This window comes from Geotrypetes seraphini, chromosome 13 (genome assembly GCF_902459505.1).
Source record: "Geotrypetes seraphini chromosome 13, aGeoSer1.1, whole genome shotgun sequence".
NCBI lineage: Eukaryota > Metazoa > Chordata > Amphibia > Gymnophiona > Dermophiidae > Geotrypetes > Geotrypetes seraphini.
Window position 1 is genome coordinate 69,057,151 of NC_047096.1, and position 15,726 is coordinate 69,072,876.

A 15,726-nucleotide genomic window follows, 5' to 3' on the forward strand; every position below is an offset into this window, starting at 1 on the left:
AATGGAAGGTGACACAAATTGCCAGATATTGGGACCCAATGAATGTTTCCAAAGCTTCAATGTAAATAATTAAGAATCATACTTCATGCTCTAGAGCAGTGGTCTCAAACTCAAATCCTTTGCAGGGCCACATTTTGGATTTGCTATCCCAGGAATATGGCAGGAACCCACTGACCACTCAAGCAATTGCTACTTCTGCATGGTGGACCGTTCCAAATGTCAAACTGGCAAGCATGAATCTGCAATCACATATCTGAACAATCCTTCATCCATTGCTCCAGTGCCCTATTGCCCTGAGCTCCCCATACCCACTCCCCCAGAGAGAGAGTAGCTGTCCAGAAGAGAGCAGCAAATCAGAGAGTGAAGGAGACATTGTAGATTCAGTTTACAATATCAGTGGTGTAGCTGATGAGAGAAACCCATACTATATGAACTAAAAAGTCCTCAACAACTTGATCATAGATCTTGGTCTCACCAAGTCCAACGCCGAGCTTTTGGCATCTAGGCTCAAGCAGTGGAACTTGTTGGATGAAAGTGTTCAAGTCACAGATCAGAGGAAGCTCATCCAGTAACATCAAAGCCGTGCTGTTCCATAACGGGATCAAGCACCCGTCTCTTCCACTGGCTCACTCAGTGCACCCCCAAAGAGCATAACAACACCAAGACCTTACTAGGTGCTTTGAAGTATGATGAGTATGCCTGGCAGGTCATCAGACTTTAAAAGGAAATGGGATATACATGTGGGAACTCTAGGGGGGTAATGCCATGGGGGGTGGGTCATTAGAGTGGGCAGACTTGATGGGCCATGGCCCCTTTCTGCCGTCATCTTCTATGTTTCAAAATGGTGGCATTTCTAATGGGTCTCCAAGGTGGTTTTACCAAGTTTTCCTGTTATCTCTGCCTTTGGGACAGCAAGGACACAAAGGCACACTACCAAAGGCAGAACTGACCATAGCAGACTGAGTTCTCTGTGAAGAGAAACAACAGGTGGACCTCTGGAAGGTGCTGATGCCACCACTGTACATCAATTTGGGCCTATTGAAACCATTTGTCAGAGCTCCAGATAAGGAGTTAGCAGTTTTCAAGTACATTCAAGACGTCTTCCCTAATCTGTCTGAGGCAAATGTTAAAGCTGGTATCTTAGTCAGACCACAGATAAAGAAGATCGTGGAATGTAAGGAATTTCCCAAGACGCTAACTAGTAAGGAGAAAGTGGCTTGGAATGGCTTTGTCGCAGAGGTTTGGGGCTTCCTGGGCAATCACGAGACTGAAGACTATGTAGAGCTGGTTGAGAATCTGGTGAAGAATTAGAGTAAAATGGGCTGTAGGATGTCTCTCAGAGTCCATGTCCTTGATGCTCATTTTGAGATATTCAAAGAGAACATGGAAACATACTCAGAGGGGCAAGGTGAACACTTCCACCAGGATATACTGATTCATATGTTGCTTTTTATGACTTTCTAAGAAAGTAAAGATGAAAATTTGGCATTTTCAAATTTTAAATAGGTAAATTGTAAAATTTGACTATCCTAGTCACAAAAGCAAAGTTTTATGGAAATAACACATTTTTATATACTTTTCAGGCTAGAGCAATTAGGAAATTACACTTACTGCATATGAACACAAATCGTGTTACATGGTGTTATATTAAACAAATAAAATGTTTGATAAAATGAAAAAAAGTCTTGAATAAAAGTTGATCAAACCAAAGGTGGGTTAATAGGAAGACTGGCAAAAGGGACCTACAAGAGCACAATGCATCAGAAACCCCCAGGCACACTTCCATCCTTATGGCTTTTGTTTTCTTACTGTGTACCTACCCTTAGCATCAACACATACAACCAACTGTCCAAATATTCACTTTAACACTCACACACACAGACAAACACAACAGACCACCAGACCCTCATACCCACCCCCAAACCTGACATATCCTCATACCTATCCCCCAGAAGCAAATGCAAAGACTACAACAGATACAAAATGCAGCAGTCAGGATGATTTTCGGGCTGAAGAAGTCTGATCACATAACCCCTTCCTACCGACTCCTACACTGGCTACCGATGGAGGCGCGCACGAAATTCAAACTAGGATGTCTCTGCTTCAAAGTATTAAATGGTCTAGCCCCAAAATACATTACAGACCTCTTCTCATTCCCAACCAACAGACATGAAAGAAAAACACACATGAAATTTGTCTCCCCACCGGCTAGAGGGTGCAAATATAAGAGACACCATCAACAACTGCTATCATATCAAGCAGCCATATGGGGTAAAGACCTAGAAAAACTAATTGCGCACACAAACAACTATGAAGAATTCAGGAAACACCTAAAAACTTACCTATTCTTGAAATACCTAGGTAACGAACCGGAACAGCAATCCCCCTCGTAACATCACCACATACCTAAACGTGCAAACTGTTAACCCCAACCCCTATTCACTAAATATGAACACTCTACGAACTTACGGAATATATCTACTTCTATGTAAACAACTTGGCACTTCCTGGCCTTGCAACACACAAAATGACGTTAACACTATTAATGTTATCAGATGTACACTGCTATACTCTCTAATTCGCCTTACGTAAAGTTTCTCTTGATTGTATCTACAATTTCTTTGATTGTATTTAAAGTTTTCTCTTGATTGTATTTACAACTTCTTTGATTGTATTTAAAGTTTTTCTCTTGATTGTATTTACAGTTTTTTTTATTGTAAACCGCCTAGAAGTCGCAAGATTGTTGGCGGTATATAAGAATAAAGTTATTATTATTATTATTATCTCTACATAACCATATGCACATCCACAGACCCTCCCCATCGACACTGCCAAGTTATTTAGTTCAAGGATGTGAGACTTTTTAAACAGTCCTGGTTTTGAACTTACATCCCAAAGAATTGTACTATTTATATTCCCTGATTCTGGCTATAGATATCAACACTGCAGGTTCCATAATGTTTCAGGACAGCAAACATCCTGGACTAGCTGAAATTCTCCCTTTTTCAACTGACTAACTTGGTGGCTATTAACATGTTCATACATCCTTCCACACATTCACTCAACCCTACCAGTACATATACATACATACATACTACTACTATTACCGTAATTATTTCTAAAGCACTACCAGATGTATGCAGCACTGTACAGAGTCACAATTAAGATAGTCCCTGCTCAAAAGAGCTTACAATCTAAACAGACAAGACAGACAAATAAACAACAACCCTCCATACACACACACACATATACATCTTGGTGTGGGTATTTACAGTTTAGCCCAGCAAATAGTTAAAAACTATCTTTATAAAAGAATATGAAAGAATACATTTTAAATCATCTATCTAGAAAAATCTAAAATTTGCTATCTTTTTAAACCTGGCTTTATTTTTTAGATCTTTGTGAGGAAATTTTCTAGCAGTACTCTCTCCAACCCAAATCACCTCTGCTGCTGTTTTTGGATAGCAAAGCAAGGACTTCTTCTGTTTTTATAATTATAGACTGTGACCCTCATAATTTATTTATCTCTTTGGATTTAGCTCACACCTTGTAGTAACTCAAGGTGAGCTACTATATACGATGATGTATATGTATGATTGCCTGTCTGGAGTGTATACTGCTTCCTTTGTACAGAGAGAGATCTCACGTATATTCATTGTGGAAATCTTGGAAAATCCAACTGCGTTGTGGCCCTCGGGACCATGGTTGCTCACTCCTGAACTACTGAGTGACAAGGGACAGTAACATAGCTACTCATTGTTAGTAACATTTCACCCCTTATGACTTCTGCAAGGCTTCTTCTCCTTCCCCTCACACCTCGACCCCCCACCCACCCTCAAGAAGAAAAAGGTAGCTGAACTACCATAACCTCAGACTGGCACCAAATTCTTCCTGAGAGGACCCACGCATGACACCTCTCTGCCCTTTCCTGCACTGCCTCCCCCCCAAACTCCTTATAATGATGGAGAAACTACTTCCGCGCAACAAAGCAGATCACCTATTCCCCCCTCCCCAGTGCTTACCGGCTTCAGCTTGTGGTTCAGTCTCATCCTGTGTGTGTCTGGTAAAGAGAAAAGTGTGTTAGAAAGAGAGAGAGGGAGGGAGGGGAGAGCAAGGAGGGAGGAAAGGAGAGAGGAGGAAAACAGATTCTGCTGTTCAGTCTTCTGCCTGCCTCTATCACTCCCCGGGGCAGCACTATGCCAATGCACAGACCTCATCTCCTCTCTATCTTTTCCAGTTCCCTATTAAATGATTGTTTCATTCTGGCATTGCAGATAGCAGACGGCTTTCACCAGGTAATCAGACAAAGATCAAAACTGCTAGATGATAGGAAGGGTTCCTGAACATTAACTACTGGAAGACTGCACTCTTCTCATCAGCTCATAACCCTCCATAACTACCATTCAAAGGATGATGAAATAACACTAGTCATCCACCTCTGGAGTGGACATCACAGCAGAAAAATGTCCATTCTTGAAAAATACATCTAGAATAATTTTTTTTTATCGAATATTGGCTATCTGGACGTCCAGGCCATTGATTGTTCAGACTGCCAGTACATCTATCTTTATATCACATTTTCGACCAAAAATTCATCCAAATCCCAAACACCCAAAATAATATCATTTGGACATGGGAGGGTCCAGCATTGTGATGGAATGGCCACCCATACATGGCAACAGAGCAGGGGGGTACCTTACAGGGCACTGCTGTGAACTTCACATAAGGGTGCCACATAAACATCTTACCAAAACTCCCTTATAGGATATGGTGAGCACTCTACAAACACCCCAATAGCCCTTATGGCTGCTGGTGCCACCTGTATGGCAGTACAGTTGGGTTGTGGGTTTTTTTGGTTGGCTCACATTTTCTACCCTGAATGTAGTGGTTAGAGTGGCTTATGGGCCTGGGTCATCCTTTCTATGGTTCCCACCCCCCAGGCTACTTAAGATACCTGTATGCAGATCTGCTAGGCTTTCCTATAGTAGGTGCAGATGTTCTAGAGACAAGTATGTATGTTTTTATTCTGATATTTGTGGCAGTATGAGGGGGTCAGTGGTCACTGGGGGAGTATATGGGAGGGTTTACGTTGTCTCTGGTCACTTTGGATACCTTTTTGTCACTTATACCTGCTTTTATATCATCTAACTCACAACGTATAAGTTTCATCCAGGAAGTCTCATGAAACATTCGATTATCCCTGCAGGATGACTAATTCTAGGTCGGCCCACATCCCGCCCAAATACCATATTAACCACTCCTCCAGATACGCCCCTTTTAGCTCTGGGTACACAGCGACATTCAGAGGCCTAAAAAGTTCCTGGATACATCCAGAAAGTCGGTTTAATTATTGGCACTTTGGATGACTTGTCTTTTAGGTCATCCAAGTGCCGACTTGGGCGGGTTTTTAGACATATTTAAGTTTTGATTATGAGCCCCATAGTTTAGGGTGTTTGAACTAATATTTGATAGAAAAGTAATTGGGTAGTATATGAGGGGAGGGGGAGCTGTGTTTTTCAGGCTGGCCCTAGTGATCTCTGAAAATTTAGGAAAAGATTTAGCTGTAAGCATTCATAAGCTAAAAGGTTTTGAGTCTGTTTTAAATTGTTGCAACAAAGATATTATGGCAGCATATTCTACTGCTCAGGGCCTTGGATATCCAAAAATCCTAACCTGTAGGCAACCTTTGAGGCCTGGAAGTCCAAGATCTTAATGTGTGAGAGAGATTTATATACCTATTACCTCCACTGTATGTAAATCTCTGACATACATATTACTGTATATACTGGAATATAAACCGATCCGAATATAAACCGAGGTGACCTTTTCCTCCCCAAAACGGAGGAAGAAAGGATAACTCGAGTAAAACCCGAGATTAGAAATTTGGGTGATGCTGGTGAGCCAGTCTACAAAAACTTGAGAATATTCACTGCTTTTTTCTATGCTAAGCAGCACAAAATCTGTTTTATTTTGGGGGGATCTTCCCAGATAATTGTGACCTGGATTGGCCACTGCTGGAAAAAGGATACTGGGCTTGATAGACCTTCAATCTGTCCCAGTATGGCAACTCTTTTGTTCTTAATTAAGAGAATAGGCACCAAGATCTCTCCTGAGTGTCTTCCCTTTTCTTCCCTGGTCTTCTTTCTCAATTTATTTTCTGCCTCTGTCTAGATTAAATCCTTTCTTACTATCCAGTCCTCAATTTCCCTCTTTTCATTGTGTCTACCTACAGCTTGCCATCTCTTTCCCTCACTCCTTCTAGTATCTCACTAACTCTATCCTCTTCCCCCAATTTATCATGTGCCCTTTTTTCTTTATGCCATCCTTCTATCCAGTATGTGCTCTCTCTCCTCTTTACTTCCATCCAGCATCTGTTCACCCTCTCTGTCCTCCTCACTTCCATCCAGCGTCTGCTCCCCTCTCTCTCCCATTCAATGTCTGCTCCTCTCTCTCTCTATCCTCCCCATTTCCTTCCAACAACTACTCCCCTCTCTCTCATCCCCACTTCCTTCCAATGATTGCTTCCCCTCTCTCCACTTCCATTGAGCATTTGCTCCCCTCTCTCTTATCCCCACTTCTATTCAGTGTCTGCTCCTCCACTTCCATTCAGTTGCTGCTCCCCTCCTCTCCACTTCCACACAGCATCTGCTCCCCCATCTCTCCACTTCCATTCAGCATCTGTTCCCCTCACTTCCCCCGTCTGGCGTACCCCCACCTTTCTCCACACAATAAGCCTGAAGCACCACTCAACCTCTTCCCCATGTCGGGCCATCTCCCTCCCTCCCTCCCTTCTGTAGGGGTATATTCTTTGTAAACTTATTTTGCTACACAAGAAATCACATAACATTTTTTCTCTTTTTATTATCTGTAACTATTACTGCTTGTATTGGCTGTGGAATTTCCCTCCCCCCTCCCTGCTTGCCTGTAAAATAAAACTTAGTTTTCCTCAGAAACGAAACTTAGCTTTCCTCAGAAACTACACCCATAACTAGCTTGTGAATGCGCATGCACAAAGAGAGGGGGGACTATAAATATGTGCTTGTTTACTGAATAAACGGGACATCTCTTTGGATATGCAAACAGTCTGCATGTGTGTTTATTCTTTCTAAGGAGACTGTCCCCAGATGCATCTGACTTACAGATGGCAGAGAGTGTGAGGCAGTAATGGGACCAGAACCTTTTCACCTTCCCCTCACCTTTGCAGCGCTATTCAAAACCAAAGTTTTCATTCTCAGTGGACTCCTGATGGGGCAGCCCTGACACTTCTCCTGCTGCCACCGTCAATGATGTATTCTGATCCAGTGCGGAGCTTTGAGTATCTGTGCTTTCTCAAGGCCTGCCAGCTCCCGCCTTCTCTGAGAATCTCGGAGGGGGCGGGAGCTGGCAGGCTTTGAGCAAGTGCAGATTCTCAAAGCTCTGCACTGGATCAGAATACAGCATTGACAGTGGCAGCAGGTTTCCAGTACTAATGGTAAGCACAATATCGGGGAGTGGGGCGTGCATAGAGGAGGGTTGTGGTGGCGGCGGGGGTTTGTGTACATGTAGGATAGTGGCTTCAAGATTCATCATGGAGGGCATGTATTCAGTGGGGAGAGTGGGGGTGGGGTGGGGGGAATCGTTCTATTGAAAATTACAGTCCTGGTGGTCATCAGTAGTTGAATGGGGAACAGCCATGCCATCGGTCGGTGACGGGATAATCGCACGCCATACACCAGCGCACCGACAAGCCAGCACTGACAATTCGGCGTAAGAAAGAAGCGCACCACTGGAAAACTTCGTTTTAAAGAGCTACGATGGGGTGTGTGGGGAGGAACCCCCCCACTTTACTGCATCATGTTAGCGCTGCCGTTGGGGGTGTGTGTGTGTGGGGGGTGCAACCCCCCACATTATAGAGAAAACAAAACTTTTCCTGAAAAAAATCAGAAAAAGTCAAATAGAATATTGCCACAGAAGCACACCTCACGGCACCAGGAATCATGAATTTTCAAGAGCGCATGCGTGCTCTAGGGTTTTATTATTATAGATTAGGGACATTCTGAAACCTGAAGTATTGGTGGCCCTTGAGGACTACATCCAATATCTTAATTCCACTATCATATCATGGAGTGTGTGGCACAGTGGTTAGAGCTATGACCTCAGCACCCTGAGGCTGTAAGTTCAAATCCCATGCTGCTCCTTGTGACCCTGGGCAAATCACTTAATCCCCTATTACCCCAGCTACATTAGAAAGAGTGTGAGCCCTCCAAGACAGATAGGAAAATATACTTGATTACCTCAATATAAACCACGTGGAGGGGCATAATCAAAAGAAATGTCTAAGTCTGTTCTGGGCCTAAGTCGCAAGTCGCCCAAGGTCAGACACAGGAAAAGGTCCATTTTCGAAAAATACGTCCAACATATTTTTTAAAATAAAATCATACAACTGTATGTCCAGCCGTCTGATCACCCAGACCGCTAAGTCGTCCATCTTTATACCCCATTTTCGGCCAAAAATTCGTCCAAGTCACAAACACCTAGAAAAAGATCTTTCGGGCACAGGAGGGGCCAGAAAAGTGATGGACAGGACACCCAGACATGACATCAGAGTAGTGGGGTACCTTACAGGGCACTGCTGTAAACGTCACAAAAAGGGTCCAACATTAACATCTCACTACAGCTCCCTAATAGGTTATGATGAGCCCCCCCAAAACACCCCCAAAATCTACTACACCCACCTTATGGCTGCAGGAGCCACTTATATGGCAGTACAAAAAGGATAGGGTTTTTTTTTTTTGGGGGGTGCACATTTTTCACCATGAATGCAGTGATTAGAGTGGCTTATGGGCCTGGGTCCTACCACAAGACCTCTGTGCAGATCTACTAGGCTTTCCTATGCCAGGCTGCCAGGTGCTGATGTTCTGGAGGCAGATATGTAAAGTTGTTATTACGATTTATATAGGGGTGGGTGGGGGGGTCAGTGATCTCTGGGGCAGTGTGTGGAGGTCTGTGCTTTGTGTCTGCAGTGCTTATCTGGTCACTTTGAATACCTTCTTGTGACTTAGACCTGGTTTTAGATGGCCTAAGTCACAATGTTCAGGTTCTGTCTAGGCAGTGTTGTAAAACTTTTGGTTATACATGCAGTACGACCCATGACCCACTCAAATCCTGCCCTCGACACTCCTCCTGACACGCCCCTTTTAGCTCTGGTCGTTCAACAACACTGTGAAGGCCTAGGTCAGTTTTAAATATGTCTAAAACCCGGTTCGATTATCGGCACTTGGACGACCTGTCTCACTGATCGTCTAAGTGCCGATTTAGGCCAGTTTTTAGACGTTTTTCCGTTTCAATTATGAGCCCCTTAGGCTATAAGTGGTATATAAATACTAACAAATAAAAAAATATCTTAAGACCCCCAAATAAACCTTATCCATTTCCTGCCTCCAGTGTCAAAAACACATAAAAAAAACCAACAGACATTCAGTATAATCTCATCATGAACAATTGTAAACATTCTAACAACTCACTGGTCTGGGAGAATTTTATGACATTTGGAAGTTATAATGAGATTATATCTCTTACTAAAGTCAATGGGTTGTGATGTAGTTGACAGAAGGCATATGGGATTAGCATATCTTCTGGGACAGACCAAGCTTGTCCAGGGTTTGCCCATAGTGATCTATAGAGTCAGTTTTTTTTGGAGAGGTTGAAACTAGGGAGATAAAATTTGGAGTGCTTTATGTTGCCCTTTGATGATCTGAAGCCATTGGGTAATTCTAGGTATGTGTGTCTTCATAGAACAGTGTTACCTTCTCAGCAACATCAAGAGTTATGCCTGGGGTCAGATTGCCAGCACTATTCATATTTGCTGGCTGTGGACCACAATGTATAAGGGAAACTCAGTAATCCTTGGTTCTACATGGTAATCCTACCTGGGTGACTTTTTCTGTGACATTCTGCGTCCGCTCAAAGGCACTGCTGGATGCCACAATCTCAATCTCTGTGGTGGATGCTGAGCGATGCTTCTCCAAATTGAACTCTACAAAGTTGAGAGTAAACTGAGGGATTTGGCTGATTGTGCGATACCGCATGAGATTGGAGTCTGATGTGGAGTTCAAGAAGCCTGGTTTGAGTTGGGATCCTTCTGCAAAAAAAAAAAAAAAAATCAAGCATAAGAAGCGCTACAGAAAACAAACATGGCTGCTTCAGACCTGCAAAGAAATGAGGGATGATTCCATTGACTAATATTCCAGGAGTGGGACAGGAATGGGGAGGAGAAAGAAAATCATATTTTTGGACACTAAAACCTGTGCACTTGTCTCTCAGAGGACCAGAGGGGAAAAAAACTAGGGGACATTCAGAGCATACCCAGAGCTTGAGGTCAAACGTTACAGATTACCATAATCATCAGAATGGGAGGAGCCATGGGTGCCATGGCACCACCACCATTTTTCTTCCCTTCCTCTTACTACAGTGTTTAGCTTCTTACCTTATTTCCACCACGGCAGCAACATTACAGAAAACTACTTGCAAATGGTCAGAGTGAGACCTTGAGCATCCATGCAAGCTCAAGGCCTGTGGAAGCTCAAGACCTGCCGACTTCTGTTCCCTCCTTGACACAGTAATGGCTAATCCATCAAATTCACTTGCAGGCAGAGACTTTTGTTGCACTGTGAGACATCTGAGGAATGGAAGACTAAGCTTTATCCTCTTACCTTCACCTTGTTAAATGAAAATAGAACAAAGGCACATTAGCAGGTTTGATGGAAAAGCCACCAAAAGTATGGTCAGGTATAAAAGGGATTGATGGTTTTATCTCAAGTGTCCCTTGGTCTTTCAAGAGACAAAATGAATGCACAAGTCCGTGATAGTGGCTGGGAAACATTTCATCCTCAATCTCTGTAGAAAGATGAAACAAGAGATGTTTTCCTGCAGATGGGGAGTTCTCGCTTTCTTCACATATGTCCCATTTGACATAACTGTCATGTCACAGGCTGGTTGCTAAGGAAACCTCCTTTAACAAATGATGGGTCACTGATTTATATTGCTTGACAAATTTTGACTCAGTCGGTCCAATTTGTTTATTTGATATTTAAAACTTGCCTTGCTCCATGTAGTAGCTTTTTCACATGGGACCTGTGATCTATCCAATGCAGAAAACAATAAAAACAACCTAACCAATGAAAACTATATGGGAGAGGTTTGTTTTCCTGCCCTACAGAGAGTCAGACACCCAGGGGTGACCTCAGCTTATGTGCAGGTACACGGTGACAAATAACCAGATTCCATGTGTCTCTTAGTAGCTCTGAAACTATAATAAATACCTTGAATTGTACTCTAGATACAAAGCAACCAATATAGATGGAATACACAGGACTGAGAATTATGGGAAAACAAGATGGAAGGATCTTTAACAGAAACACTGTGCAACAAATTTTGATCCAAGAATCCAAAAATATCTTGATCTGTCTTAATGACCTAATCATTGTTCTTTCTGTGGACCCTGAATAAAATAGCATATTGTAACAGCAATGTGGGTAATATTTGCTGGTCTTGTAAAACAGATATGATTACTTACACTTATCTGATATAAATCTCCAGATGTTCTGGTCTGAAATCTGGAGAAGGATGACCTCTTTTAGGCTTAGAAATATGCATAGATTTCTCAGAATAGTAATATGGAAATCATTAGCATTAAAAGATGAACTTCCATCTGAAGATTCTTACTTGATTGACTTCTCTTAGCCATAGCTTTAAGGTGATCATTAATCATTGGAAAGACAATTCAAGTCTTCTTTTTGCTCAGTGGTGGAATTAGATATTCTTAATTTGTAAATATGAGGAAATAAAGGTGTTAAAACATTTATGATATGGGAGGGGCACTAGATGTAGAGTACTTGGACTTTAGCAAAGCTTTTGTCACGGTGCCGCATAGGCGGCTGATAAACCAAATGCATGCAGTATGGGCCCCAAAGTGACAAACTGGATTAAATGCTGGTTAAGTGGAAGGAGACATAGGGTAGTCATAAATGGAATTTGCTCAGAGGATAATGAGGTTGTTAATGGAGTGCCGCAGGGATCTGTCCTTGGGCCAGCTCTATTTAACATCTTTGTGAGTGATACTGCGGAATGACTGTATGGTAAAGTTTGTCCTTTTGCAGATGATACCAAGCTCTGTAATAGAGTAGACACTCTGGAGGGTGTGGATAACATGAGGCAGGATCTGTCAAAGCTTAAAGAATGGTCTAGTAATTAGCAACCAAGATTTAATGCTAAAAAATGCAGGGTCATGTACTTTGGCTGCAAAAATCCAGGAGAATAGTATACTATAGGAGGTGAAGTACCTCCTTGTGTGGAAGAAGAACGGAACTTGAAGGTGATTGTGTCTGATGATCTCAGGATGGCAAAATAGGTAGAAAAGACGATGGCCAAAGCCAGGAGGATGCTTGGGTGCATAAGGAGAGGAATGGTCAGTAGGAAAAGGGAGACGATAATGCCATTGTATATGTTTCTGGTGAGGCCCCATTTGGAATATTGTGTGCAATTTTGGAGACCCCATCTTCAAAAAGATATAAATAGGATGGATTTGATCCAGAGGGCTGCTACAAAACTGGTTAGTGGTCTTTGTCATAAATCATATGGGGACAGACTTCTGGAGGAACAGGAAGTGAGTCTTTTTCATATGAAGGAAAAGTCTGGAAGGAGAGAGGATAGGATGAAGTTAAAAGGTGATAGGCTCAGAAGTAATGTAAGAAAATACTTCTTTACATAAAGGGTGGTAGATGTGAGAAATAGTCTTCCGATGGAGGTGGTGGAAATGAAGACTGTATCTGAATTCAAGATAGCATGAGACAGGCATGTGGGATCTCTTAGGGAGAGGAGGAGATAATGGATAGTATGGATGAGCAGACTGGATGAGCCATTCGACCTTTATCTGCCATCATATTCCTATATTATGTTTCTATATCTTTAGAATATGCTATGTTACTTTCAAATCCTATGCTTTGTTGTGGAAATTAGATTAACTTTTTTTTTTTTAATGTTGTTGTGTTAAAAAATAATTTGAATAAAAAGAGGGAACAGACAAGCCCAGCTTGCTTTCTCTGCACTATGGCATACATTCAAGAGGGTATAACTGGCAACTTGAAAAACGGACCAAACTGTAAAGCATTATGAAGTCTAGCTGTGATACTGAAGGCCTCACTTGACAGTGTGGAAGCTGAAGGGTGATGAGAAAGATCCTGGTCTGTGGGTATTACATCAGCTGAGGACAGTATGAACATGCCAAGTCTACTGGCAATAGAGTTTGTTCTCAGCCTAAGTGTGAATCTGTAATCAACAAATATAAAATCCATGATCCATGGCTTTCAACTGAGTCCTCTATTGTCTGGATTCTGGTAGCTGAGCACACATGGTACATGTTAAACAAATTGAGTTGTAGCTGGTGCTGATTCTCTTCTCATCTTGAGTGTCTTACAGGTAGTCACAGGACTAGTAATGTCAGCAGCAACTCCCTTAGTCTATCCTTTTATTTGGCATATGGAGGCAAGTCTTGAACGCAAAAAAGCAGCCCGGACTGGGCCTGCATTAGCAGTCACCTTCCCTTTTAAAAGATGGCAGCATGCAGAGAAATGATGCAGCATGCTACTATCAGCACAAGTTTCAAGTTTATTAAAATTTTGATTTGAACGCAATATCAAAACATTCAATGCGTTTAACAATGATAACTTCGGGGTGACAGATAACAATCATTTAAACAATAAAAACATACACTCTTATCTATGGTGATACATAAGGAATAGAGGGATAAATTACATTTGTTAAAAATAAAATAACCAAAAAAAAAAAGACATTTGGGAAGGCACAACTTCAGGAGGGATATTAAAAGGTTTTACAGAAACTTGGTCTGAAAGTAACTGGCTTGTTATTGGGGGTTTTTTTTGTTTTTTTTTTCCATATGAGAGACTTGATCTAAAATGATGATAGAAGATTGACGAGATTATCAGATCTAGGTTTCATATGCATCTTTATAAAGATAGCTTTTTAATTTACTTTTAAATTTTTCTAAGGAAGTTTCAGCTCGCAAAAAAATGGGAAGTTCCAAAGCTGGGGACTCAAGATAGAAAAGATAGTTTGCAGTTAATTTTTGAGCCACTGACCTCTGTGGCTGGAGGGCAAAATAACAGGTACTTGCTTGGCTGGAATGCTGAAGATGGACAGCTACTTTTCAACCATCACAGGAAGGCATTTTTGTGTTAGGAAGAGGAAACACAACATAATCATCTACTGCATTGTACATGGGAGGGTTGTAGAAGTAAGCTGCCCTAAGTTGAGGGTCGCCTTCAGCTCACCTGAATTAAAGGCTGCTCTTGTCAATCTCTCATGAAGAGTCCGGTTGGCTTTCTTTGCCAAAAGCAGAGTCAGATCCTCAAAGTTCAGGATAAACATGATGACTTCACCTTCCTCATTCTTCACAGGCACAACGTCCACCAAGCACCGCAGACAGGAGCCTGAAGAGACAATATGAAAGATAAAAAGATAGAGAAAACCATAACAGGTTGGCATAAAAGGGAGGTAAAATGTGAGACTGGATCTGGGGCTGAAGAGTCAACTTGCAAAAACAACTGGGGTGCCAACCTCAACTTAGATTACTTCTCTGTGTATAAAATGAAGGAGGTTACTCAAGAAGCCACAGTGTAAGCACTTCAGATTCGGGGTGTCACTCCTTGCAGATTTCCATCAGCACAAGTAAAATAAATCTGGTACCATGAGCTGATATTTACAGTAATATGAGTAAGGATTGCCTGCAGAAGGGGTATGAGGTCGAGGCAACTGAGATTTTCCTAATGTCAGGGCAACAGGGCTGTGGATCTCCACCCATGCACTTTTTGCGACCTTGAGCAAAGCATTTAAGGGCTCTTCTACTAAGGTGCATTGAATTCTGGGCTTACATGTACTAACATGGGACTTTCTTGCATGCTATACCCAGATTTACTGTATCCTATTTTTAAAGCTTTTGCTTTTTTTTTTTTCCAGGTTGTGTGCAAATATTTGCATTAGCATGCTGTACCTGCAAAAAATGAACGAGGGAGCACTCACCGCTAGAGAATGACATGGGGACAAGTTTTTCCCTGTCCCCATGGGAACTCATTTTCCTGTCCCATCCCCATGAGTTCTTTCCCTGTCCCTGCCCCGTTCCTGCAAGCTCTGTCCTCATCTGCACAAACCTCAAACACTTTAAAATCATAAATCTTTGAGGCTTGTATAGTTAAGGCAGAGCTTACAGGAATGGGACAGGGACAGGGAAAGAACTCACGGGGATGGGATGGGAAAATTGAGTTCCTGCAGGGCTGGAGAAAAATTTGTCCACTTGTCTATCTCTAGTCACCACCTCCTAAGTTAAGAGGCACTAAGGCCCAAATTCTCTAAACAACACCATTGAAACAATGTTTTTAAGTGAGTTTCAAGGTGCCTACTGGCACCTAAAATTGTGGGTGTGATTGTATGTGATGATCTTAAGGTGGCCAAACAAGTTGAAAAGTTGACGGTGAAAGCTAGAAGGATGCTAGGGTGCCAGTCTGTCTAGAATTTGTTTATATGTCATATTAACCTCTCCTGTATTGTCTGTCTCTTTTTTTTTTTTAACAATGCTTTACTGAGTTTAACTTGTGTAATGTTCTTTTAAGCTATTGTACATCGCTTAGAAGCCATTTAGAAGTTATCAAACTTTTTAATAAACTTGGAAACTTG

At 42.0% G+C, this 15,726-nt stretch overlaps 1 protein-coding gene across 5 annotated transcripts in view; it reads right to left on the reverse strand.

Annotated features, from left to right (window-relative positions):
- KCNH6 (potassium voltage-gated channel subfamily H member 6) overlaps positions 1-15,726 on the reverse strand; it is a 120,215-nt gene that overhangs the window by 41,842 nt on the left and 62,647 nt on the right. For 4 of the 5 annotated variants that reach the window (XM_033919178.1, XM_033919177.1, XM_033919179.1 and 1 more), the window contains 2 exons: positions 14,328-14,486; positions 9,909-10,120 (listed from right to left, as the gene is read on the reverse strand). In XM_033919178.1, the coding sequence (XP_033775069.1) occupies positions 9,909-10,120; positions 14,328-14,486 (371 nt within the window). The remainder of the gene's footprint in view (positions 1-9,908; positions 10,121-14,327; positions 14,487-15,726) is intronic. The other variant, XM_033919176.1, reaches the window with a different exon arrangement.